At 46.3% G+C, this 24,342-nt stretch overlaps 2 protein-coding genes across 7 annotated transcripts in view; one reads left to right on the top strand and one right to left on the bottom strand.

Moving 5' to 3' along the window:
* AMPD3 (adenosine monophosphate deaminase 3) overlaps positions 1-18,283 on the top strand; it is a 56,682-nt gene extending 38,399 nt beyond the window's left edge. For 4 of the 6 annotated variants that reach the window (XM_054437732.2, XM_054437731.2, XM_063671163.1 and 1 more), the window contains exons 7-15: positions 4,416-4,610; positions 5,971-6,102; positions 6,736-6,899; positions 7,984-8,110; positions 11,262-11,425; positions 12,646-12,766; positions 13,885-14,058; positions 15,699-15,809; positions 16,856-18,283. In XM_054437732.2, the coding sequence (XP_054293707.2) occupies positions 4,416-4,610; positions 5,971-6,102; positions 6,736-6,899; positions 7,984-8,110; positions 11,262-11,425; positions 12,646-12,766; positions 13,885-14,058; positions 15,699-15,809; positions 16,856-17,032 (1,365 nt within the window). In that variant the 3' untranslated portion in view covers positions 17,033-18,283. Of the gene's footprint in view, positions 1-4,415; positions 4,611-5,970; positions 6,103-6,735; positions 6,900-7,983; positions 8,111-11,261; positions 11,426-12,645; positions 12,767-13,884; positions 14,059-15,698; positions 15,811-16,855 lie in introns of those variants that run through there. The other 2 variants (XR_010127586.1, XM_063671162.1) reach the window with 2 other exon arrangements.
* A 2,372-nt stretch (positions 18,284-20,655) lies between these two features.
* Positions 20,656-24,342, bottom strand: part of RNF141 (ring finger protein 141) — a 29,380-nt gene continuing 25,693 nt past the window's right edge. Inside the window, exon 6 of the mRNA XM_054437735.2 lies at positions 20,656-23,782. Within this exon, the coding sequence (XP_054293710.1) occupies positions 23,632-23,782 (151 nt within the window). The 3' untranslated portion in view covers positions 20,656-23,631. The remainder of the gene's footprint in view (positions 23,783-24,342) is intronic.

Raw genomic sequence — 24,342 nt, 5'->3', positions numbered from 1 at the left:
GTTTTAGACACCACTTACGTGGGCACCCTGGCATTTTCACCTTCAAGAACCATTTGCTCCTTCTGTCTGAGCCTTAGGTGTTCAGACAGGTGGATGCCTCCATCACTGTGTGAACTCCTCTCAGCCCTGCCCAAAGAACTTCACACACCTAGCACATGCCCAGGCCCGTGTCCAAAGAAACGCCTTGCCCAGCCCGATGCAGCCCTGCCCTGAGCATACGTGAATGCTCTGGGCTTACCTGCTTCCTGCTGCCTGGGGCCAAGGTGTCCTCGCTGGCTGTGCTGGCACTGACACTGTTTGCTTCTAAGGTGGGGCCCCAGTGGGTGTTCCTGGGTCTACCAGCTGCTCTCTGGCCACAACATGAGAAACAGTCCTGGCGTGGGGCTAGGGTAACAAATCAGAGCCTATCCCCAGGGTTCTCCTGCAGTCTTGGGGTTAATGTTTTCTCTGGACAGAGATGACCTTGATATCTATGACCCAGTGGCCTGTTCTTAGGCACCATAGTCAGTCCATAAACATGGGTGCAGGTCTGCTATGAGTCAGGCCTGTGCCCGCCCCTGGGTGCTGCCTACTTGATAGCACTCTCTCTCTCTCTTTTTTTTTTTGAGATGAAGTTTTGCTCTTGTTGCCCAGGCTGGAGTGCAGTGGTACAATCTCGGCTCACTGCAACCTCCGCCTCCTGGGTTCAAGTGATTCTCCTGCCCCAGCCTCCCGAGTAGCTGGGATTATAGGTGCCTGGCACCACACCTGGCTAATTTTTGTATTTTTAGTAGAGATGGGGTTTTGCCATATTGCCCAGGCTAGTCCCGAACTCCCAGCCTCAGGTGATCTGCCTGCCTTGGCCTCCCAAAGTGCTGAGATTACAGGTGTGAGTCACCACACCCGGACTTGATAGCACTCTCATAGCCTCTACTATGGGGAGGAGAGCTGCTTTCTAAAATCCAGAATGGGCTGGATGATGGCCTCCATATGTCTAAAGTGGCTGTTGGTGTCCCTGGGGCAGACCGGGGCTGTGGTCTGAGGCAGGAGCTGTGACGCGGCCGTGGATCTGTGTGGGTGGTATCTGTGAAGGCACCTGTCACACTGCAGCAGATGAAGGGCTGAGACACCCCGAGGCCCAGCCAGCAGGACTGTGTGACTGAGACGCTTGTTTTCTATGCAGAAGCAAGACAGAAGGGCTGAGTATGTTTGCTGCTTGGGAATTGGGTAGAAGTAGGTGATATCCTCTGTGGTTTTAAGTGTCATATTAAGAATAGCAAACAGGTTTTATCTTCTGTGCCAAACCTGACCAATTAGGAGTAGTTACCAGAGGCCACTCCTAAAGCTTAGTGAAAAAAGTGCTGTCTTCGATTATTGATGCCTGCCATGGGTATGGAAATGGTCAATGTTGGCTTAGGTCCCAGGTCTGGAAACTCTGCTCTTTGTTTACATCTGAGGTCTTAGGTGAACATGGGGAATGCACTTGGATCCTCTGGTGAACTGAAAACACTGACCTCCAATGACCTTCAATTATTTTGTTCCTAAAATAATCACCCTTGAGATTCTGAAGTTTGGATGGGGTGCTTCCTGGATTGTCCAGTTGTTTTCCTCGTTTATCTTGTGACTCATGGGGGTAAGGACAGGCTGACCCCCCTGTGGTGTGTCATTGGTAAGCCAGAGGACAGGACCAGAAAGCCCAGAATCCGCTGAGTCATGCTGAGGTCGTTGTACCAAGCTGTGTCCAGCTGAGCTGAGCCAGGCTGACTGTCTTTTGCGCATCCCACGTGAGCCCAGCCTCAACTCTGAGGAGCCTGGGCTTTGGGGATGTTTTAGTTTTCTGCTTTGCTTTGTTTCCCCAATGTCCAGTGGTCTGTCTTTCTGGTAAGAATGGCAAGATTAATGGCAGGAAGGACGCTGATGAGTGAGTGCTGTGGCTAACGACATGGGCTGGCTGGCATAATGCTCACAGAGGTCCAATGGATCAAATATCTGGTTTGGCATTACTTAGAGATGCTCAGCCAGCCGTGGACAGCATTCCCTGCCCTGAGGTCAGCCGCCTCCTCACCCCAGCCCGGGCTGAGCGCCCAGTCGGCCGCAGCAGTAGCTCCAGAGTGTGGTCTAATGGCTGACAGCAGCCTGGCCTTGAGGCTGCTGTCGTCCTCCCCGGGAGCTCCAGTAGGTCCCTTGGGCTCAGGGAGGGGGAGTCAGTTTACCCACAGTGACTTCAGGCCATCCCCCAGCTTAGCTGGGGCTTCATTTCCTTAGGGCTTGTGGCTGTCCTATGAGTGAAGCACAGTGAAAAGGCAGAGTGGGGATGGGGATGAGGGGTTGGGGAGATGGGTAGGATCCAGGTAATATTAGCAGAGCCCTCATCCTAAGATTGATGAAGAGGGTTCAGTAACAGAATCAAATTACATTTAAAAAATCCCTTCTAGCTTCTGTGTATGGAGAATGAATTGAACCAGAAAACAAGAAAAAGGAACAAGACCAGTTAGGAGGTCACTGTGAATTCAGGCCTGAGAACATGCAGGCTTGAACTCCCGTGGTGGCAGTGAGGTTGGAGAATATTGTATGGATTTGACATCCATTTGGAAGGTAGAACTGATGAGACTCACTGAGGGAAGGGAGTATTAGGAAGGCCAAGGATGACTCCCAGTTTTTCAGCGTGACCAGCTGGATTCAGGACACATCATTTCCTGGGATTCCAGAATCTGGGAGACAATCAGGTTTGGGCTGGGGTCAGAGATGGAGAGTCCACTTTTGGATATAGTAAATTTGAACTGCCTTTGGGTTATCCAGATAGAGATGTCAAGAAGGCAGTAGTAAGTACAGTTCTGGAGCTTTTGGCTGGTGACATAAATTTGGGAATTGGTATATGGAAAATAATTAAATGCACAGAAATGGAACAGATCACCTCTGGAAAGAGTTTATAGTGAGGACAAGAGGGCCTAGGACCAGGCATCAAGAAACTCCATTATTAAGAGGTCTGGTAATGAGGATGAGCTGACTAAGGAGGCTGAAAAGGAGAGGACAGAGATGCAAGGGGTCAGTCTGGTATCACAGAACTTAGCACGATATAGAGGACATGAGAAATCCCATGAGGTGTTTTGAGACCTTGCTGGGCTCCTTCTGCAAAGGTGCCTTCTACAAAAAACTGCCTTTCCCTGGAATGTGGGGAGAAGTCTAAGCTGACTGTTCATTTCTGCTTTTGGGATTTGCTCTAAGATCTTTGGCCTTGGGCCCCACAGCTTGAGTCCATATGTTGCCTTAGGGTCAGTAGAGCGGCTTCCAGTAGAGTGGCTTCTTCTTGGGACTTGGATGCCCTGGAGTTTGGGTGAGGTGTAACTAGTCAAGGAAGGGTGTGTTTGGAGGGTTGGCCTTTAGTGTCTGTTCTTCTCATTCATTCCCACTTGGAGGTTTGCTTTGGGAATGCTCTGAGGGTTCTGAGAGGGATCAATGGGAAGAGTGGGATTTGATGGACCCTCACGGTTATCACTGAAACTGTGAGAACCTGTCACTCCTGTTAATTTGTTCATTCATTCATCCATTGGTTCAACTTTGTACGAGGCTCTGGGGTAGGTGCTGAAGACTTAGAGGCATCAAACATGTCCCTTGTCCTTGAGGAGCTCTCAGTCTAGTGAAAGAGTAGACACACAAATGTTAGAGTGATCAGGAAGGTCTGCACAACAATGGGATGCCTGTGCCAGGTTTTGAGGTTGGGCAAGGGAAAGAGCATTCAGTTGTGCTCGGAGGAACAAGATTGGCTCCCAAATGGAGGAGGTTGTGGGAAATTTCTAGGTGGATGAGATGGTGGAGAGAAAGGAGGGCATTCCAGACTGAAGAAACACATGGGCAAAGTGATACAGTGCACTGTACCTTGGTGTCTTGTGTACACATGGGCAAAGTGATACAGTGCACTGTACCTTGGTGTCTTGTGTACACATGGGCAAAGTGATACAGTGCACTGTACCTTGGTGTCTTGTGTACACATGGGCAAAGTGATACAGTGCACTGTACCTTGGTGTCTTGTGTACCCGTAAGTGGTTTGTCACAGCCGCAGCACAGAATGGGGCAGTGGCAAGGCGAGAGTTAAGGCTTGAAATAAGCCTTGAATCCCAGGCCAAGATGCTCGGGCTTTATCTTGAGGCTGATGGGCCCATAGATCATTTGTTAACTGGGGAATGGTCTGATCCAGTCTGCATTTTAAAAAGATTTCCTGGTGCTGTAAGGAGGTGGCATGCGCAGCAAGGCTGAAAGGGAGGGATACCAGTTCTGAAGTCTGGAGGAGAAATGGAGGGTGGGATCCAGGCACCGGTGGGGCTGCCCCGATGGCCCACGAGGTGCTGGGGTTCTGTGCACATTGAGGGTTGGATGTCTTAACTCTTGTTGGTAGGGGAGGTGGCCTGACTCAGGGCCTGGTGGGCGCTGTGTTCCAGGTGGACACGCACATCCATGCGGCTGCCTGCATGAACCAAAAGCATCTGCTGCGCTTCATCAAGCACACATACCAGACGGAGCCTGACAGGACTGTGGCGGAGAAGCGGGGCCGGAAGATCACCCTGCGGCAGGTGTTTGACAGCCTGCACATGGACCCCTACGACCTCACTGTGGACTCGCTGGATGTCCACGCGGTGAGTGAGCCTCTGCTCCAGTGCCTCCAGCAGACAGCAGCCCTGACTGGGGACTCAGACCCTGGAAAGCTACCATGATTGTGCTTGCAGGGAGGTGCTACGGAAGCAGCTCTTTCTCTTCTATCTGACTGAGAGGTCATGTGGCCTCAGAGAATAACAGGTCTGGGGCAGCCATGGGACAGGGAAAGAGGGTGTGTGGCTTGGGGCCCGACAGGTCTAAGCATTAATCCCACTCCTGCCACTTAGGAGTTTTGTGCCCTTAGGCAACTCACGGAAGCCTTTATTTCCTTGCCTATAAAATGGTGACAGCCATGTGCCTTATTAACTTAAAAAAATATTAAAACACTAAATGATGGTGTAACTGCTATGGAAAACAGTATGGTAGTTCCTAAAAAAGTTAAGTATAGAATTACCTATGCCTCAGCAATTCATTTCTAGGTATATACCCAAAAGAACTGAAAGCAGGAACTTGAACAGATACCCACATACCAATGTTCATAGCAGTATTATTCATAGCAGCCAACAGATAGAAACAGCCCGTGTTCATCAACAGATGAATGGGTAAACAAAATGTGGTATATTCATACAATGGAATATCATTCAGCCATAAAAGAGAGTAAAGTACTGATACATGCAACAACCATGAATGAACTTTTCAAAAGGTTACACTAAATCGAAGCCAGACACAAAAGGACAAATATCATATGATTCCACTGATATAAGGTCCCTAGAATAGGCAAATTCATAGAAACAGAAAGGAAAGTAGAAGTTACCAGGGGCTGGGGAGAGGAAGGTATGGGGAGTTAGTGTTTAGGGGGTATAGAGTTTGTTTGGGATGATAAAAAAGTTCTGGAAATGGTTAATGGTGATGGTTGCACAACAATGTCAATATACTTAAAGCCACTGGAACTGTACAGTTAAAAATGGTTGAAATGGTAAATGTTGTGTTCTGCATGCTTTATTAGAACAAAAAAAAAAAACCTTTGTTTAACAAAACATTGAGTGATATAATGTGGAGAAAGTGCTTTACAAAATGTGAGTAGTGATAGGGAATGTTCTATTATTCAATGGTGCAGCCTCTCTGCTCACTAAGTCAGCCATGTCCCTAGCCGAGCTGTGGTAACTTGCAGGTGGGGCCTCTGCCGTTCCTTCACAGGGGGCCTTGCCAAAGGATCCCAAGCTGACCGAGTGAGGATCCATGCTCCTGGCGCTCAGGAGTTTCTAAGGTTTCATGCAAGAATTGACATAGAAGATGTCTTTCGGTGTGGCCATACAGAAGGCTGCCTCGTAAGGTCTAGAGAGGGGAAAGTGCATGGTGGCTGCAGAACGATGCATCAATTGGTGTGGTCTCCTCCCCCAGGGCCGGCAGACATTCCACCGCTTTGACAAGTTCAACTCCAAATACAACCCTGTGGGGGCCAGTGAGCTACGTGACCTGTATTTGAAAACTGAAAACTATCTGGGAGGAGAGTACTTTGCTAGGATGGTCAAGGTGAGTGAACCCTCAGTCTCTCTAAGGCCTCTCAGGTGCCTGCCAACATCTGCCTTCAGAGAGTGGGGGCCCTGTGTGCCCCTGGCCCCTTTCCCTCCCTCTGTCCACCATCAGCTCAGGGAAGGGTGAGGTGCCCAGGAACCCAGTGCTGTGGCCTTCAGAGGGTGGGGGCCCTGTGTGCCCCTGGCCCCTTCCCCTCCCTCTGTCCACCATCAGCTCAGGCAAAGGTGAGGTGCCCAGTGCTGTAGCCTGGCTGCCTGCTCCAGGCAGTGCTGCATGTGCCAACTGCAGGGAAGAGGAGGGAAGGGTATCCACCTTGGCTGAGCTCACAGCACCTGGCCTGGCTTTCGTGTCTCTGCAGCCTGAACCTGGCTGGGTGCAGATGAGCTCCGTGTGGAGATGCTTCTGCTGTGGCCTGGTTCTGCAGACCCAAGGCCTTCCTCCCTAGAGGGGGCCTCTGCTAAAGTGGAACAACAGTTTACAGGAGCAGGCAGCCCTGGAGATTTAGATCAGCGCTTCCAACCTGGGAGCAAGGTGGCTGGGGGAGCCACAGGACCCTGCTGGTGATGGAGAGTGAGAGTCTCTCATGTAGCTGGGATGCACTGGGGCTGACCCAAGCTCTTCTTGTGCCAGGAGGTTGCCCGGGAGCTGGAGGAGAGCAAGTACCAGTACTCAGAGCCACGGCTCTCCATCTACGGCCGCAGTCCTGAGGAGTGGCCCAACCTGGCCCGCTGGTTCATCCAGCACAAGGTCTACTCTCCCAACATGCGCTGGATCATCCAGGTGCCCCGGATCTAGTAAGTGAGGTGGCCCGCTGTCTGCCCTGTGCCCTACAGAGGTGACAATCTGTCCCTCGTGGGCTGCTGAGTCTGTACTCCTGAGGGGTAGGGCCTGTTCTGGTGCCAGCTTAGGTTTATCCTTTCCAGGGATTTTTCCATAGAAGGAGTGATGAGCAAAGATGTCTGCATGACACTAGAGTTCTTTTTTTTTTTTTTTTTTTTTTTTGAGACAGAGTCTCACTCTGTCACCCAGGCTCTGAGTGCAGTGGCATGATCTCAGCTCACTGCAACCTCCACCTCCCTGGTTCAAGCAATTCTTTGCCTCAGCCTCCCGAGTAGCTGGGATTACAGGCACCCGCCACCACGTCCGGCCAATTTTTATATTCTTAGTAGAGATGGGGTTTCACCATGTTGGCCAGGCTGGTCTTGAACTCCTGACCTCGTGATCCACCTGCCTCAGCCTCCCAAAATGCTGGGATTACAGGCGTGAGCCACTGCATCCGGCTGACACTAGAACTCTTGATCTTTGAAAAATATAGATGTGCAAAGGCCTTGGGGGAACTACCACCCTGCCTTCTTCTCATTGTGGGTTGAGGATGGATTGTCCTTTTGGTGAGCACCAGGGTATGGGGAGAGCTGTAGTGGTCTACATTGCTGGCCTCTCCCTGGATGTCACTCAGACGGCTGCTGTCCTCTCCAGGCGGCTGGCCAGAGTGGAGCCCATGGCTCCAGGATGGGCTGGGGTATGTGGTTTAGGGAAACAGAGCTGAGTAACAGAATGTTTGGGTCACTGGGAATTTGAGGACTCATATCTCAGCCTCTTGGTCAGCCAGAATGCCACCATCCCATTCCCAGTGGCTTCTGGCTTGAGAAAGTGCTCTGATGGGCATGGGTAGGTGTGGAGCTTGCAAACCAAGGCAGAGTATTGCAGACAATGCTGGGAGAGGAGGACAGAGGAGGGATCTGTTTTCAGGTCACATCTGACTTGACTCGGGGTGTTTGATGGGGACACAAGGTACCTGAGGAAGTGACTGGGGCTGGTCTCTGACAGGGCAGCAGGCTGTTGGATCCACCTGACAAGCGAGTCTTTGCTGTTCCCCAGTGACATATTTAGGTCAAAGAAGCTGCTGCCAAACTTTGGGAAGATGCTGGAGAACATCTTCCTGCCCCTTTTCAAGGCCACTATCAACCCCCAAGATCATCGAGAGCTTCACCTCTTCCTTAAATATGTAAGTGTGGGTGGCACCCCAGGCAGGGCTCATAGTGGCAGAGGCAGGAATGGATTCGCTGTGAGCTGGGTCAGGTTTGCTCCTGCCCTTCACGATGGTATCTCAGGTCCTGCCACCTGTGTTCCAGGCATGGGGTCACCAGCCCCAAGAAGCTGGATTTCTAAAAAGTCCCTTTCTCCTCAGGGGCAGCTCTGGGAGTTAGTGGGTGTGGGGGGCGGGTGGGGGTGGTGGTCTTGGGGCAGGCCTTTCCCCCAGCAGGGAAGGCAACAGTGGGCAAAGACTGGGAACTCGGTTCCTGCCAGGTGGGGCTGGAAAGGTTGGATCTAGCCCCCAGCAACACCAAGCAGCAGCCTCAGGTTTTTTTTTTTAGAAATGCAAACACTTCAATTCACCTGCTTTACCTAGCAACAAAGGTCCTCACACCATGTGTGATTAAGTACAAGCCCCTAAAGTAGATTTCCCTTCCAGATTCAGTTAGTTGTAGGAGAAGGAGAGGAGCAGTCTGGGAGAGACTTAACCAGGGAGGGAGGCGGAAGGGGCAGGAGCCGGTCCCTCCCTCTGGATGCCTGGAATCGAGGGGGTATCAGATGGTGATACAGGCCAGTGCCCGGTGATGGATGACTTTCTACAGGGAGAGGCACGGGGGAAGCCCGAGGGCTGGGGCACGGGGGAAGGATTGAGTCTGTGTGCCCAGAAAGTGATTGGACAAGCTGAGGGACATCATCAAATTTATGTTTTAGACAAACATATTCTGGCTGTTGTGTGGAGATGGCCCAGAAGAGAAGGTAGCTGGAGGTGGGGGCAGGGGTGAGAGTCAGGGGCCTGCCTGGAGACAGGAGGGGAGCTTGACCCAGTAGAAATAGCTCACACTCGTGCGTGCTTCTGCCTGGCCTGGTCAGACACCACAACGTGATCTCACCTAAGCCTCACAATTACCCCATTACTATCACCATTTTGTTGTTAACGGTAAGCAGAATTATTATGTGCTTGGTGTGTGCTGGAAATGGTGTTAAGTGCTCTCCCTGGATTATCTCATTTAATCCTCACCAAAGCCCTGTGAAGCTGCTAGCTCCAATTGACACACAAGGAAATTAAAACAGATCATAAAGCTAAAAGTGGCAGAGCTGGAATGTGTGTCCAGGCAGGCTGACTCCAGTGATGTGCCCTGAACCCCTATCCTATGTTGCCTCCCAAGTGAGAATAGTAAGGTGCACAGCAGCTACCAGCTTGTGTCTCTAAGGTGTGGCAGCGCAGGGACTCTGAACAAAGTGTGGGGCTTGGCGAGAAGCGGTGGGCATAGACCTGGCGGGACCTGGACAGAGACTGAAGGAGGCACTGGAGGGAGTCTAGGATGCCTCCCAGGTGCCTGGCTTTGCAGGAGCATGGATGGTGTGCTGTTCGAAGGTTGCTGCCAGCAATGGAGGAAGAGCAGGTGTGAGGAGGAGGAGACAACGTATTTTGCACCCAAGGCTGTGGGAGATGCAGTGGTGAGGCCCTGCTTCAGCTGGATAGAGCTCTGAAGAGGGGCTGAAATTATCCCCATGCCAGGCCCCAGAAAGTTCAGGTGAAGTATGGAGCTAGTGAGCACAGAGCAGAGCTCAAGGTCCTCCCTGGCACCACAAACCCATCTAGGGAGTGCTTAGGGTCATAGCAGGGACCCTGTCATTTCCTTTGACACACAGGGCTCTGTGACATGGAAGATTCTGGCCAAGACCCTCATGCTGCCTTGTTCCTCTGGGCCCTTGCTGCCCCTGTAGGAACAGGAGAGGCTGGCAGACCTGGCTGGGGCCTGGGGCCTGGGCTGGGAGCCCTCCAGTTTGGGCCAGTTGTGGATTAAGGGGGACAGTCTCTTTCCCCCATCTGCTATTCAGAGGCCCCTTTGCAAAGCACTGCCGTGGCCTGGTAGCAAGCCTCCCCTGTGCGCTGATAGCCCGTACCCTCCATGCATGTGTTCTTGGTTGGGGATGACCCCTGGGATCAGCCAGAAGGCTCCAGTGACTCAGGAGGGGCCCCCCAGGGGTCCCAGCCAAGGTAGAACTGCAGTGGAAGGGTGGGGGTTTCCTGAGGCTACTCAGGCCCATCTCAGAGGGCAGCTGCCAGTGGGGATCGGAGAGCAGAGCTGCCTCCCAGGAGCCACGGTTTAGCCCAGCAAGGACCCTCTTATCTGTCTGTGAGGCAGCTGGCGGGTTTCTCCTGGCCACACCTGGACATGCCCTAGAGTATTCTCTACCTACAGCCCCAAAGAGTGCAGACCCAGAGCCCAGAACCTGTTTTGTTGTTGTTGTTGTTGTAGTTGTTGTTTTTAGATGGAGTCTTGCTCTGTCACCCAGGCTGGAGTGCAGTGGTGCAATCTCGGCTCACTGCAACCTCCGCCTCCCAGGTTCAAGTGATTCTTCTGCCTTAGCCTCCTGAGTAGCTGAGATTACAGGTGCACACCACCATGCCCGGCTAATTTTTGTATTTTTTTTTACTAGAGACGGGGTTTTACCATGTTGGGCAGGCTGGCCTCGGACTCCTGACCTCGTGATCTGCCCCCCTCCTCCTCCCAAAGTGCTAGGATTACAGGTGTGAGCCACCGTGTCTGGCCAAACCTGGTTTCTTGAGCAACTTTCTTAATTGCTTTGGCCCTGGTTTGCTCAACTGTAAAATGGGGATGGCAGCCAACCCCTCCCTCCTGCGTTGCTCTGAATATGAATTAACTGACGTGAGTGAAGTGCTTTGAGCAGGGCCTGATGCGTGATGTGTACTAGGACCCTTTTCCCTCACAGCTTGTCGCTGCTGCTGATGGCAATGGCCACTGCTCCCTGCAGGCTGGCATAGCAGAGGGGCAGGTGGTGGCCATGGCTGCCTTGCCCTTCACCTGGCTTGGCAGTTTCCGCCACTGTCACCACCACCACACAGGGGCTTGGCACTCTCCTGTCTCACCTCCAGAGTACCTATGGAAGCTCCGAAGGGGCAAACCTTGGTGTTGTACCCACTTTTCATCCCTGGGAGGAATATGGCCTCAGCCAGGCCAAGGGGTCCCCAGCTGAGGTGTGAACCTGAGGGGCCCAGGCCCACAGGCCTCTGGCAGCTATGAGCTCTGGGAGGCTGAGCCGAGGCTGAGTCCTGGTGCTGCCTTGGCCTGGTGCTCAGGACCTCTCCTGCCCAGGTGACGGGGTTTGACAGCGTGGATGATGAGTCCAAGCACAGTGACCACATGTTTTCCGACAAGAGCCCGAACCCAGACGTCTGGACCAGTGAGCAGAACCCACCCTACAGCTACTACCTGTACTACATGTATGCCAACATCATGGTGCTCAACAACCTCCGCAGGTGCGTGAGGCCTGCCCTCTCACATGCTTGGGTTCATGTGTTAGTACACACACACATGCACACACATGTACACACACATGCATGTGATCCTTGTGTTCATGTGCATCTGAACCAACACGCATGTCCATGTGCCCACACACCTCAAAAACACACAGCACTTTCCAGCCTGCTATATGAGGCATGTCTCCACATGATCACACACATGCAAACATGCCCACCATAACACACATGCCAGTACAGACATATGTCATGTACAGTATGCAATGCAGCCACAGTCCACATGTGTCCACACATTTATACGTACACACATCAGGGCACACTCCATGTGTACCTGTACATCCCTGGGATAATGGAAGCATAGGACATGCTATCACACATGCACGTTCACTTACTGCCACACCAACAACGTCCACACGTGCATATTTTCGTTCAGCAAATCACTGCATCTGGCATGCGATAGGCACTGCCCTGGGCACTGGACAAATAACAGGGAACAAAACAGACTAAATCCATGCATGCCCTTACAGGCATAGGCTCCCACCAATATGCTCACAGACGAGGCACACGTGGCCAGGAGTTAGCTGCCCAGGGCAGCAGGACACTGAGCCATTCCCTTCCCTACAAGTCTTGCATCCCACTTTCCCCTGCTGGGCCCTGGGGCCTCTCTAGCTCAGCCTAAACTGGTGCTAGTTGGTGGGTGTGGAGGTTTTGAATGGGGTACTGATTGAAAGAAATGGACTGGCAGGGTGGAGGCAGTCCTGGGCTGAGCTTTTGGAGATGGGGGCTCTGGTTCTGGCTTTGCTACTGACCTGTTTGGTAGCATGGAACATAGACTTCACTCTCTGGGCCTTGGTTTGCCCATTTCCGTAAAACAGAGGTCAGACTCCGTGGTTTCTCATGTCCTTCCCTGCTCTGGAGTTCTACGAATGCCGGACACAAGGCTGGGAGAGGAATTCAGGAGAGTGGCTGGAGGGCACAGCAGGGTCTCTTTCTACTGCGAGGCCCACTCTCTGCCCGTAGAGATGATGCTTCTTGGTTCTAAGGGGCCCCGGGGCCTGGGCCTCTGCATTTTAGGAGGGGTAGTTTCCAGGGTGCACTGGGTCAGCATAGCTGACCATGGGTGGTCATTTCCCCTGGAGCTGGCCCTGAGCTGAGGCTGCAGGCCCCAGGCAAAGCCAACTGGGGGGGCCTTCCTGATTCAGAAACCCCTTCTCTTACAGGGAGCGCGGCCTGAGCACGTTCCTGTTCCGGCCACACTGTGGGGAGGCCGGCTCCATCACCCACCTGGTGTCTGCCTTCCTCACTGCTGACAACATTTCCCACGGGCTGCTCCTCAAGAAGGTAACCAGGCCACTCTCGGGAGCCTGTCCTGAGTGACTGCCCTGCCCTGGGCTCCTGGGAGGCTCAACCAGTGAGGCCAGAAGGCTGGGCCCTCTTCTGGGCTGGGATGTCTGTCCTTATCTTGGTTTTATTTTTAATTATGAAAGTAATATAATCAAACTCATCACAATTTTGATTTTCCAAAAACTGGAGAAATGGAAAAAAGCCAGCCCTTATGCTATTATGTTAATAGAAATAGCCATTATTAGCTTTTTAGTATATCTAATTTCCATCTTTTATCCACAGCATATTTTTAATGAGTTTATTATCATAATGAACACAGAATTTGGTTCCTGCCTTGTCCCTTACTGTTGTATGACAAGCATTTTTTGATGCTGCAACATAATATCTATGCTCCTCCTTCCAAAGGCTGTTGTTAGATGAAGGGTCTGCCACTTTGTCTGTAATTGACTCAACCAGTCCACACTAGTTGGACACAGAGTCCATCCACCTTTTCACTGGTGTACCCTTGAGCTCTGTGCATACAGTCTTCTCCATATTTTGGATCACTTTCCATTGGCACGACGTTTGATCAAAATGCTCCCTTTCTCTGATCCCGGTGAGGTGTAACCATGGGTCACATTTTTGGGTGGGGTGGGTGCTACAGTAGAAAACCACTCTATCCTGGGCAGGTCCACCCCTCCCATCCCTTCAGGGATCATCTCCCAGGAGCTGGAGTGTTTATAGTCTCAACCTGGCTGTTTGCAGTCAAAGCAATACAACAGCTAAAGTGCGGCATCTTCTAGACTGGGTCCATGCCTAGGAGAAAGGAGCTGAAGGTGTAGGCTGGAGTGGGCTACCCTTCCTGCCCTGAGCCTTGCCTCCAGTTTGGAGCAAGAGTGAGCACTTCCAACAGTGGGTAGAGGCACCAGGGAGGGCTGGCATGCAATGTAGGAATGAGATGAACAGTGGGGAAGGGGAGAGTGGGTCTGAGTGTCCTGGCTTCGAGGAACTCGGGTTGAGGACTTGGGCAGACATGGTTCAGACCCCTGGTTTCCACTGGTGAATGCTTCTTCCCTTCCTTTCTCCCTTCTCCCCTCTCTGGCACTTGTCACATGAGTTCGGTGGTTCTTTTGCAGAGTCCGGTATTGCAGTATCTCTACTACCTTGCTCAGATCCCCATTGCCATGTCTCCTCTTAGCAACAACAGTTTGTTCCTCGAATATTCCAAGAACCCTCTGAGGGAATTCCTGCACAAGGGACTGCATGTTTCTCTTTCCACCGATGACCCCATGCAGTTCCACTACACGAAGGTAAGGACTTTGGGGTGAGGACAGTAGTGCCTCAGTAGGCACCAGTCCTAGCCTGTCCTCCCATTTCAGGAACCTGAGCCCATGGCTCAGTTCTGCTTTTGGGGTGGGGTTGGTGGCCCAGTGAAGGCAGGAAGGAAGCCACTGTTGGGGGAAAATTGTGCCTTTCAGGAGCCCTTTCTTTGGGGTTCTTGAACCCTCAAAGGCACAATTTAGTATCTTTGCCTTCCTCTATTTTCTCTTTCTTTGACATTTATGAGCTCTGTGACCTTGGTAAAGTTATTAGATTTCTGGATCAAGTTCTTCTTCATCTGTAAAATGGAGATAAAATTTTCTCTGTCCCTACCCTATGAGGATTCATGAAGATAATGAATCAAAGGGTCTAATATAGTGTCTGCATATATTCAAAATGGTTGCTACTTTTTAAATCAATGCTATTATAATTTCTACACTTTGGGTCTCTGGGAAAATAAAAGAGGAAGGTAACAGTGGTGTCATGCATGGGGACTAGCCGCAAGTGTACCTAGCACGTTTTGATGGTGTTGACAAGACCAGCCATTGCTTAACAAAAACAGAAGCACCAGAGTCTTTTAGGACAGAGGTTCTCCAACCTCTTGGTCTCTGGACCCCTTTATACTCTTAAGAATTGAAGCTTTCAAAGACCTGTTGTTTATGTGGGTTATATCTACTGATATTTACCATGTTAGAAATGAATAAGAAATTTTAAAGTATTTATTATCTCATTTAAAAACCACATCAATAAACCAATGAAATGTTACATAATAATGATTTTTTCCTCTGAAAAGTAAGTTTCCCCTGCCTTTGTTTTGCATTTTTAAGCCTCTTTAATGTCTTAATGGAAGTCAGCAGGACTCTCCTAGCCACTTCTGCATTCAATTTGTTTTTAATCAAAATATGTAAAAATAGAAATCTTGCTTCATGAAAATACATAATTGGAAAAGACAAGACCTTTCGAAAGGTCTTAGGACCCTCAGGGGTCCTTGACCTGTACTTCGAGAACCATTGCTCTAGGCTACAGCGGCAGTGGGGTGGGGAAGAGGTCACAGAGGGCTTGTGATGAATAGACACTTCACATCCCAGAAGGGAAGCAAAACCATAGCTCAAACGCAGATCATTCTGGGATTACACCATTTTACCGCTTATCCTATGATCACTTCTCATTTTTTTGTGATGTTCCATCTCTGCTTTTAGTACTTTACTCATCTATCTATCTATCTATCTATCTATCTATCTATCTATCTATTGCAAACTTAAGAAAACAGTGTGTTAAAAAGAAAAGCTAGAGGGCAAATGCTAAAAGTGGCATGACTAGAGGGCTTGTCACAGGAGAGCAGAGACTGCCATCCCTGATGACTGGCACAGGGCTTCAACATGAGATCTCAGTGCTGGTCAATGAATAAATGTGGAGGTGTGATTTTAAATCTCTCTTTGATAACCTGTGATTTCACAGAAGAAAAGATCTTAGGCTTTGAAGGTGTGATGTTTGATGACCCAGGTGCCATTTAGTGAGGAAAAGTTAAACCCGCAGTGTCTGATGTTGTTAGCTTTGGACATGTGTGAAAGATTGACATGGATATCCTCCCGTCTAATCCACATGCTTTGGGTGGGGGGGTGCGGTCTAGGAAGCACTTATGGAAGAATATGCCATTGCAGCTCAAGTGTGGAAGCTGAGCACCTGCGACCTGTGTGAGATCGCCAGGAACAGCGTGCTGCAGAGCGGCCTCTCGCATCAGGTATGGAGTGTAACGGTGCTGCCTGTGTCCCTCCTAGGAAGGCTGCCTGCTGTGTGCCAGGAGCCTTCCAGGCACTGGGGATCTGTGATGAACACAGCAGGCAGGGCCTCTGAGACACTTAGGCACAGGGAGAGAAGACGCGGCAGCCTCCTGTGTTTTCATGGCTGCTTCCTCACCCTTCTCAGACCTCTACGCCTCCTCAGAGAAGCCTTCCCTGATTGCCCATTCTAAAGTAGCCACACACTTGCTATTATTCTCTATCCCCTTAATCTGTTTTTCTCCATACCATTTATTCCTGCTGATATTTAGTTATGTGTTTTTCTGTCTTTCCCTCTAGCATGTAAGCTCTGTGAGGGCAGAGGCTTGTTCAGAATTATATCCCTGGGCCCTAGATAGTCCCTGGCACATAGCAGGCGCTCAATATTTCTTGAATAGATGAACAGTATCTAGACTGAATAAAAATCTAGACTATGGGACTCAGACATCTGTCATTTTTTAAAAAGTCTGATGAGGAGCTGGCACTGAGACCCATGTTCTGATGTATCTTAGGTCCCCCGACACCTCCCTGGGTGATGTCACTGGTTGGAAAGAGGTTGCATTAGGGGCTGTGCTTGTCGGATGATGATGCAGCAGAGTTAAAGGCTTAAGATTCTTTTCATGCGCAGTGTGGTGCCTTGGATTGGCCCTCCCCAGGAACATTGTCCTTGTCAGCTCTCAGGAGGGACTTCTTAGAGTCTTACCTCCTTCCCCTTGCCTTTCCCATCCCCAGCAGCTGCTGCAGACCTTATCTTTCCTCTCTGATCAAGGAAAGCACAGCCAGGAATGAAGGGTTGTCTGAGGATGACTGAGGTTGTCAGGGTGACATCCTTGAGGACACAGAGGCCAGCAGGAATTTTAAGAGTTCTGTGGGGATAAGATGTCCTGACCAAAGATCTGCTTCAGGGGGACTACTCTGACTTGCTGTGACTGATGTCAAAGCTGCCCACATGGCTATAGAAAGTGAATCAAAAGTATATAGTTTCATTTGTATTTCTCTTGGTCCACAGGAAAAGAAAAAGTTTCTGGGACAAAATTATTATAAAGAAGGACCTGAAGGAAATGATATTCGAAAGACAAATGTGGCTCAGATCCGGATGGCATTTCGATATGAGACCTTATGCAATGAGCTCAGCTTCCTGTCTGATGCTATGAAATCAGAAGAGATCACCGCCTTGACCAACTAGGTCCAGCATTTAACATGCATTTTAACTTTTTGGTTCAATTTCAAGTCTGCTGTGGCTAATAGTGGTCAAGATTCCGAACTAGGACTTTCCTCTGTGAAGAGGATGCCTCTGAAGAAATTTTAAACTGGTGATTTTGGTTGCACTTTTCACTTTAAGATTTAACATGCTCACTTGTTAGTATTTCTGAGTAACAAGATGGTGACTTTTCCTTGGGGATCTGGGAGCTGAGCACTTGTCTATACTTGTTCCTAATTTTCCAAGTATTTCTCTTGAAACTGCCAGTGCCTGAACTGTTGGGGCCAGGATTTTCCCTGGTCAGATGCCAAGTAACATGTGGTTTTCTGCCATACTTTTCTCCATTGGCCCAGGTAGGCTAATTGGTAGTTGTTCATTTCAGCCTCTGGATGGCTGGCTGCCTTAAACACAATCAATTTCAAAGCTCCATTTCATAAAGGGGCTACTTTGAAGGAGTTAAGATGGAAGACTTCCTTCTTGACAGTTTGTGTTTTTAGTGAATTTCTTAAACCGTTTTATTTAGCCCTCCTCCCCCCTTTCTAGTTGGAAGCCAAATGTACTCATGAAAACAGCCGCTCCTATTCTGAGTCTTGGTTTCTTCACCTAGAAAGTGAGGGTTTGGACTAGATGAGTGGCTTTCAGGGTGTTCTGTGAATCTCCTCATGAATACTTTAGGGTGGGGGAGGGAAGGGAGTGAGTGATGCTCAGGGGCTGTCAAAGTGACTGTGTTCATCAGTTTTACACTGGGGCTGCTACACAATATTTTCATTTGAATGAAGAACTTCAAAAAGCACAGGACTAGATGATCTCTGTTCCTTTTGGCTCTAATATGCTACAACTGTAGGCCAATTATCACTTTACCAATTAAGAGTTAGGCCAGATAAGTGAAATTTAACTTAAGGTCACACAACTAATAAGTAATAGGCCTACAACTGGATTTCCTTATTCCAAATCCTGTCTTTTCCCCACTATTCCATTAGACCCCACAAATGTTAGTTGTGTGTGTGTGTGTGTTTTTTTTTTTTTTTTTAATCACTGTAACCAGGTGCATTTTTTTAAGGCAAAATTTCTCCCTTATCTACTATGACGACTTCAGAAGATACAGTGGTCCCAGGGGCCAGGTAGAAAGCATTTTTAAAGACCAATCTGAATTAAGCTTTATCAATGTACTCTTTATCTGTGTTACTAGTGCCTGGTATGTAGTAGGTGCTCAATAAATGCATATTGAATAACTAAGTGAATTTCTTTTGGCAACTTTTTAAGGACATGTGCTCTTAGTACTTAAGAGGCTGCTCAAAGACCTTCCTATCTATTTCTGTGGTCAAATTCAGACTACAGGAGGTCTTTTTGAATCATTATAGTTAGAAGAAGAATCCGATTTCTGCCTGTGAACTTATTTGACTTTAGATTGTCTCATCTTGTGACTTTATAATGCCTGTCCCCTCCACTGGTCAATTAAGCATATGGAACTATAAATGCAGTCTTTTTACTAGGCAGATATATATGCTATCTTACAGCTAATTATGAAATTGAATGAAAATCCATTGTTATCTTAGGGATTAGTTTTTTTAAGCCCCCATTTATATACATTTGCCCTAACATAGGAAGTATTGTGTAGTTTCTCATTGTCATTTTATCTGTATCAAGTTATCTTTTTTTAAATTGTTAAATAAAGTGAGCTAGGACTGTGGCTCAATAATTTAAAACTATTTAATCATATTTAAAGCAAATGTTAAAGTTTTTTTACTCTTAAGATTGGGCACCATGAAAAGCTATCAATAATAACAGCTAATTTATCTTTTACTAAGACTCAGACATGAATGACATTCACTAGGAAAACTCAAAATTTTCAAACTGAAGCTCACTAGACCCAGAAGATAAATCTTCTTTTGTTATTTTCTCTAAATTCTACCCTGTTATAGTTCATGAGCAAAGCTATACATGTTCATTTCCTTTTCCTGGGATATTATTTTAGTCTGTCCAGCTAACACCTTGTTGGGTTTTACCTGTCCTGCAAGCTTTCTGACATCTTTTCTATAGCATTTTGTGCTTTTATTACATTGCTATACTTAATTGGCCTTTTGGGGGACAGATCCCTACTTTCCTTTGTGTTTGCAATTGGAATAAAAGGCAATTAATTGTATACTGGCTTAGGTTTCTAAAGCAACAGTTTTTGAGGCAGTTATCCCTTCTTTATCCTTAAGGGCTCAAGTTCACTTTATGTGTTACTTCAAATTGTACCGCTGAAACGATCGACATCATTGCTCTTTGCCTCATGAAAACAAATCACAGCTCCTGGGTTGTTATTTTTCATGGCCTCTTGGATTAAAAAAGAGCTGAAAGCACTTTTCTCTTGCTTTCTCTTTACTTCTGAGTGTTGGTGAAACAATATTCTTCATTTCCTGGGTTTGAGACATGACTGAAGGTGATATACCCAAATACTCTGCCTGAACTATGATCATTATAAAGAACAAGTGTAACTAGGGGAATACTAACCAGATAAACATAGTTCCTTGGAAATTTTTGCAATTAGTAAGATAGAAGATGACACAGAGTAAGACTATAAACAGCTGCAAGAGTGTCAAAACCTATCTCTGCAAAGGCTTTTATGTCTTTTGACAGTAAAATGTGCATTTCTCCACAGTATGATAGAGTCAGTTTAACTACCAACTGCCACTCATTCTTATGTCCTTGCACTTTTCAGCACTAAGATTCTAGAGCACGATGTTTCTCTAATTACATTCTTATATTTTGGAAATGATTTTACAAGTTAAACAAACTACAATAGGGTTGAGCATTTTATTTTTACTGTCTGTTGGAGTAGGGGTCCACAACTCCTGGGCTGTGGACAGTACTGGTCTGCTGCCTGTTAGGAACGAGGCTGCACAGCAGGAGTTGAGCCGCGGGTGAGTGAGTATTACTGCCTGAGCTCCACCTCCTGTCAGGTCAGCAGCGGTATTAGATTCTCAAGGAGCATGAACTCCATTGTGAACTGCGCATACGAGGGATCTAGGTTGCATGCACCTTATGAGAATCTAACTAATGCCTGATGATCTGAGGTGGCAAAGTTTCATCCCGAAACTGTTCCCACCCCAACCCTGGTCTGTGGAAAAATGGACTTCCATGAATGCAGTCTCTGGTGCCAAAAAGGTTGAGGACTGCTACAGCAGGGTGAAAAGACATAAGAACAAATGAGTCTGTTGTCAGCTGCTTATGTTTATATTATATTGCCATTGTGTGGCCCAGCATAAATGTGAGTGACCTGTTAACTTCCCTAATCTCCAAGTAGTTTTCTTATTCCTGGATAGACTAAGCTTGACTTCAGACAATAACAGTTAAAAATGCAAATTCTTCAGACTACCTTTTAATAAACTCAACTTCCCAATGTTAAAAATCACCAAATCAAAAGATATTTTCAAGCAGCCTTTTCTCCCGGATATATATTAGATATAAGGAAATCAAGTCCAATTTGAAATGAATTTTAAAACAGCACACAAACATCACAAGCCCCCAGCTCACAATATAAAATAGTTCTCTAAGGAATATAAACATTTAGTATATTAGAATGTGAAATTACATAGGAAAAGAATCTCTTCAATTAGCTAAAATTACTTGCGAAAGATTATTTATTGCACAATTTATCAGTGGGTACTAAGAATAACACAGATACTATTATTCTCAACCTCTAAATTCAGTACATAGTAAAATTCATTTTCTCAAACTAAGGTTCTATACATAATTGGAGTAAACCCTCTGTTATTCAGTTAGGATAGGGAAAACAAATTCCTTAGAGTTCATGAAACCACTTCACAAATCCTAGAAGGCACACATTATATTTCCTATCATAGTAAGTACATTTAAGTACTTCATATTTAAAAAAGACAAAGCTGTACAGAATACAAAAAGTGTACATTTTATCCATTAAACAAATTTACAACTTTTACGATTAGTTATTACAGTAGAACTGACCTAACATTCACATCTAAATAATTATCACCCAGTTTAATAGAGCGAACAGAGAGCTGTGCTCATTTATTTGATAAGGCTAATAACATTTTATATTCACAGTAGATCAGTAAGTGTCTTGGAGCTCATATTGTAAAATAAAAAGGTTTCGGCCCTATTGAGTCACTGGGCTCATTGTTAAATAACTCCTTGAAAGGTGAAGGATTCTGGGGGATAAAATCATTGGCTATCCCTGGAAAGATCCAAAACTTTGTAAGGTAACTTTGTTCACTTTTCAGAAACATTTTAAAATTAGGTAATCTGAATTAAACTCAGCAAGTCTAATCTAAAAGGACAATTTAAAGTCTTAGAGCTGGAAAAGATTTCAGCGGATCATCTATCCCAAGGTTTTCAAAATATGTTCCATGGAATACTAAGAATCTATGGAGGAGATACAGGGTTCTGCAAATTTGACTTGAATTTAATTAAGAAATTTTTTTTAAAAACGACTCCCACTATGTGTGTGTTACTCACCAAATTCAAACATGCTGGATATCACCAATGCATTAATGTTTTTATTCATTGACTTAATCACATTTATAGTATATAAAGTTTATATAATAAGGAAATTTATAATAATATGACTTTTATATAGTGGGGTATAAGGGTATGTGTGTATGCACATGTGTTTAAAGGCTCTGTAAGATTTTCCTTGAAAAAGTTTTTGCTGCTGAAATAGTGTGAAAACCACAAATAAATTCTCAGTTTCTAAAGGAGGAACACATAAACAAGAGTAAGAGACTTTCTGAAGGTCACACAACCACCAAGTGCATTGCCAGGTTGATATGATGGAACCCCTGGTACTCTGCTTACATAAACCTCCATAGGGAGTAGTTAGCTATTTAGTACTTAGCTGTCCCATTATGAATGTCAATGGATTAGTCTTCAGTATTTTTGGGGGCGAAATCAAGCTACCCCTGGCCAGATGTTTTTCCTTGAAATTGATTTAATTTTATTTGCTTGCCTATTAAAATCCTATTACCCAGAAATTCGTCATCAGTAAGTGGCAACTTAAATTGTGTACCCTGGTTTAGGAAAATAGTAATATTTGCAACTTATGAATGATAAGTTAGAAAAGTTACATGGAATGTTAAATTTTAAAGGAGATAGGCCCTTGTTTTATTACATGCTGAAATGTTAATGTTAGAAATTTTAGTTCATAAGCAAAAAAATGGTTGAGGTGCGACTGAAGATCACAATTCCATTATTACTATATTCTTTCAGAATATTTTAATGGAAAGAGTATTTCAGTGGAAGTACAGTGAAACAGTAAGAATGCCAAATTATCTTCTAATTTTCATAAGTATTTTATGTATATATGGTAAAAAAAGCCTCACTCTATTTTCTTTTTTTTTTTTTTTTTTTTTTTGAGAAGGAGTCTCGTTCTGTCTCCCAGGCTGGAGTGCAGTGGTGTGATCTAGGCTCACTGCAACCTCCACCTCCTGGGTTCAAGCAATTCTGCCTCAGCCTCCTGAGTAGCTGAGATTACAGGCACCTGCCACCATGCCCAGCTAATTTTTGTATTTTAGTAGAGACAGGGTTTCGCCATGTTTGCCAGGCTGGTCTCAAACTCCTAACCTCAAATGATCTGCCCACCTCGGCCTCCCAAAGTGCTGGGATTACAGGTGTGAACAACTGCACTGGCCTATTGTCTCTTAATCTAAGAAATTTGAGGACTCTGAAATCTCAGAAAGATGTTCTCAAGTTAAGGAAATAAAAGCACCATAAACCAATATTAAATGACCTATAGTAATTTAGAAATATAAAATTTAGTATTTGTGATGCAGAATAATTTCCTTCTGAAACTCCAAGATGTGTGAGCATTATCAAAGCCATTTAGAACAGTTACCCAGCTGTGGGAAAGCATTTCCAGAACAGCCAAGAAAATTCCCCAGGAGAAATCCATTTGCAAAGGAAAGTCACACCCAATTTTGTAGACCTCACCCAAATTATACAGTATGGCAAAAACAAACAAACAAACCTTTAAGTACAGTAGTTCCAAAACACACTGCTAAAGTTATGAAATAACTGTGGATCATTTCAAGTAAAAATTATTAAAGGAGCAATAATTAACCACAAGGGGGCATATATATATACTCCTTAGATTCCAGCAGAAAGACTAGTTTTAAGTAGTAACATGCACTTTGAAGTATTCTACATTTTCAGTCACTTAAAATTTCCTCTCTCAGATGGCTACAACTTTTTAATATTTGAGGTTTATTTTATATCTAAGTAAAAGGATTCCAGAATACTCCTGCCCTGCAAAACAGTAGTGTTTCAGAAGCCTCTGGAAGTGTTGCTGTTACCTTTAGCAAAGAATTCAAGAGCTATTAGTTGTAATAATACAAATTTGAACAGATAAATAATAGGAAAATATGGTCTAAAACAGTAGCAAATTTTAGTACCACAAATGGAAGACATGGGAAGTTTATTTTTAAAAGGGGGACAAATGATCAGAATAGCAAAAATAAAAGAGTGGGGAAAATGGATTTTTCTGTGTCTGTGCCACAACCCTACATTCTTCCCCCACGACCAAATATTTGAGCCCACAATAGCAACAGAAGACTTTCACTTCAAGGTCATGGCCTGTGGGGCTGGCCTGCCTCATCAGCCATGTTAAGAATATAGTTAGCCATATCATCTTCAGTGGGTGCATCTGATACCACCCAAGATTCATTTGCTCCAGTCATCTGTAGGCGACAAATAGGGCAATTCCTGTGTCGATCACTCCTATTAGAGAAGTCAAAACAAGAACAGTTTGCTTTTTCTTCTTTTTTTAAAAACAGGATCTTATTTAAAGTAATACATGCACATGGCTTTTAAAAAGGAAATAGCATAGAAACATACAGTGAAAAATAAATCCCTCCCTCCTATCTCAATCTTCAATTCTCTTTCCCAGGGGCAACCACAGTTACCAGTTTCTTATATATTCCTCTAGAGATAGACTAAGCTAGATTAAGCTTATGTGTACACACATGCACGCACGTGCACACACACACATTTCTCCACTTGTCAATATATCTTATAGACTATTATGTATCAGCACCTGTTAGAGCTGTTTATTCTTTTTAACATACACTGTATCACTATGCCGTAATTTGTTTAACTAGTCTCCTGCAGAAGGACATTTAGTTTTTTTCTTTTCCGTCTTTTGTTGCTACCAACAATGCAGCAATTCGCATCCCCATACCTAAACAGGTAAAGTATTCCTTTATAATAAAAATTCCTTCTGAGTCCTAAGAGGAAATTCCCTCGCATCAATGGAAGATTTGGTCAAAGTGTCAAGTATA

The sequence above is a fragment of the Pongo pygmaeus genome, chromosome 9 (assembly GCF_028885625.2).
Source record: "Pongo pygmaeus isolate AG05252 chromosome 9, NHGRI_mPonPyg2-v2.0_pri, whole genome shotgun sequence".
Taxonomy (NCBI): Eukaryota; Metazoa; Chordata; class Mammalia; order Primates; family Hominidae; genus Pongo; species Pongo pygmaeus.
Note: the sequence above shows the minus strand (reverse complement) of the source record. Positions and strands in the feature narration are given on the sequence as shown.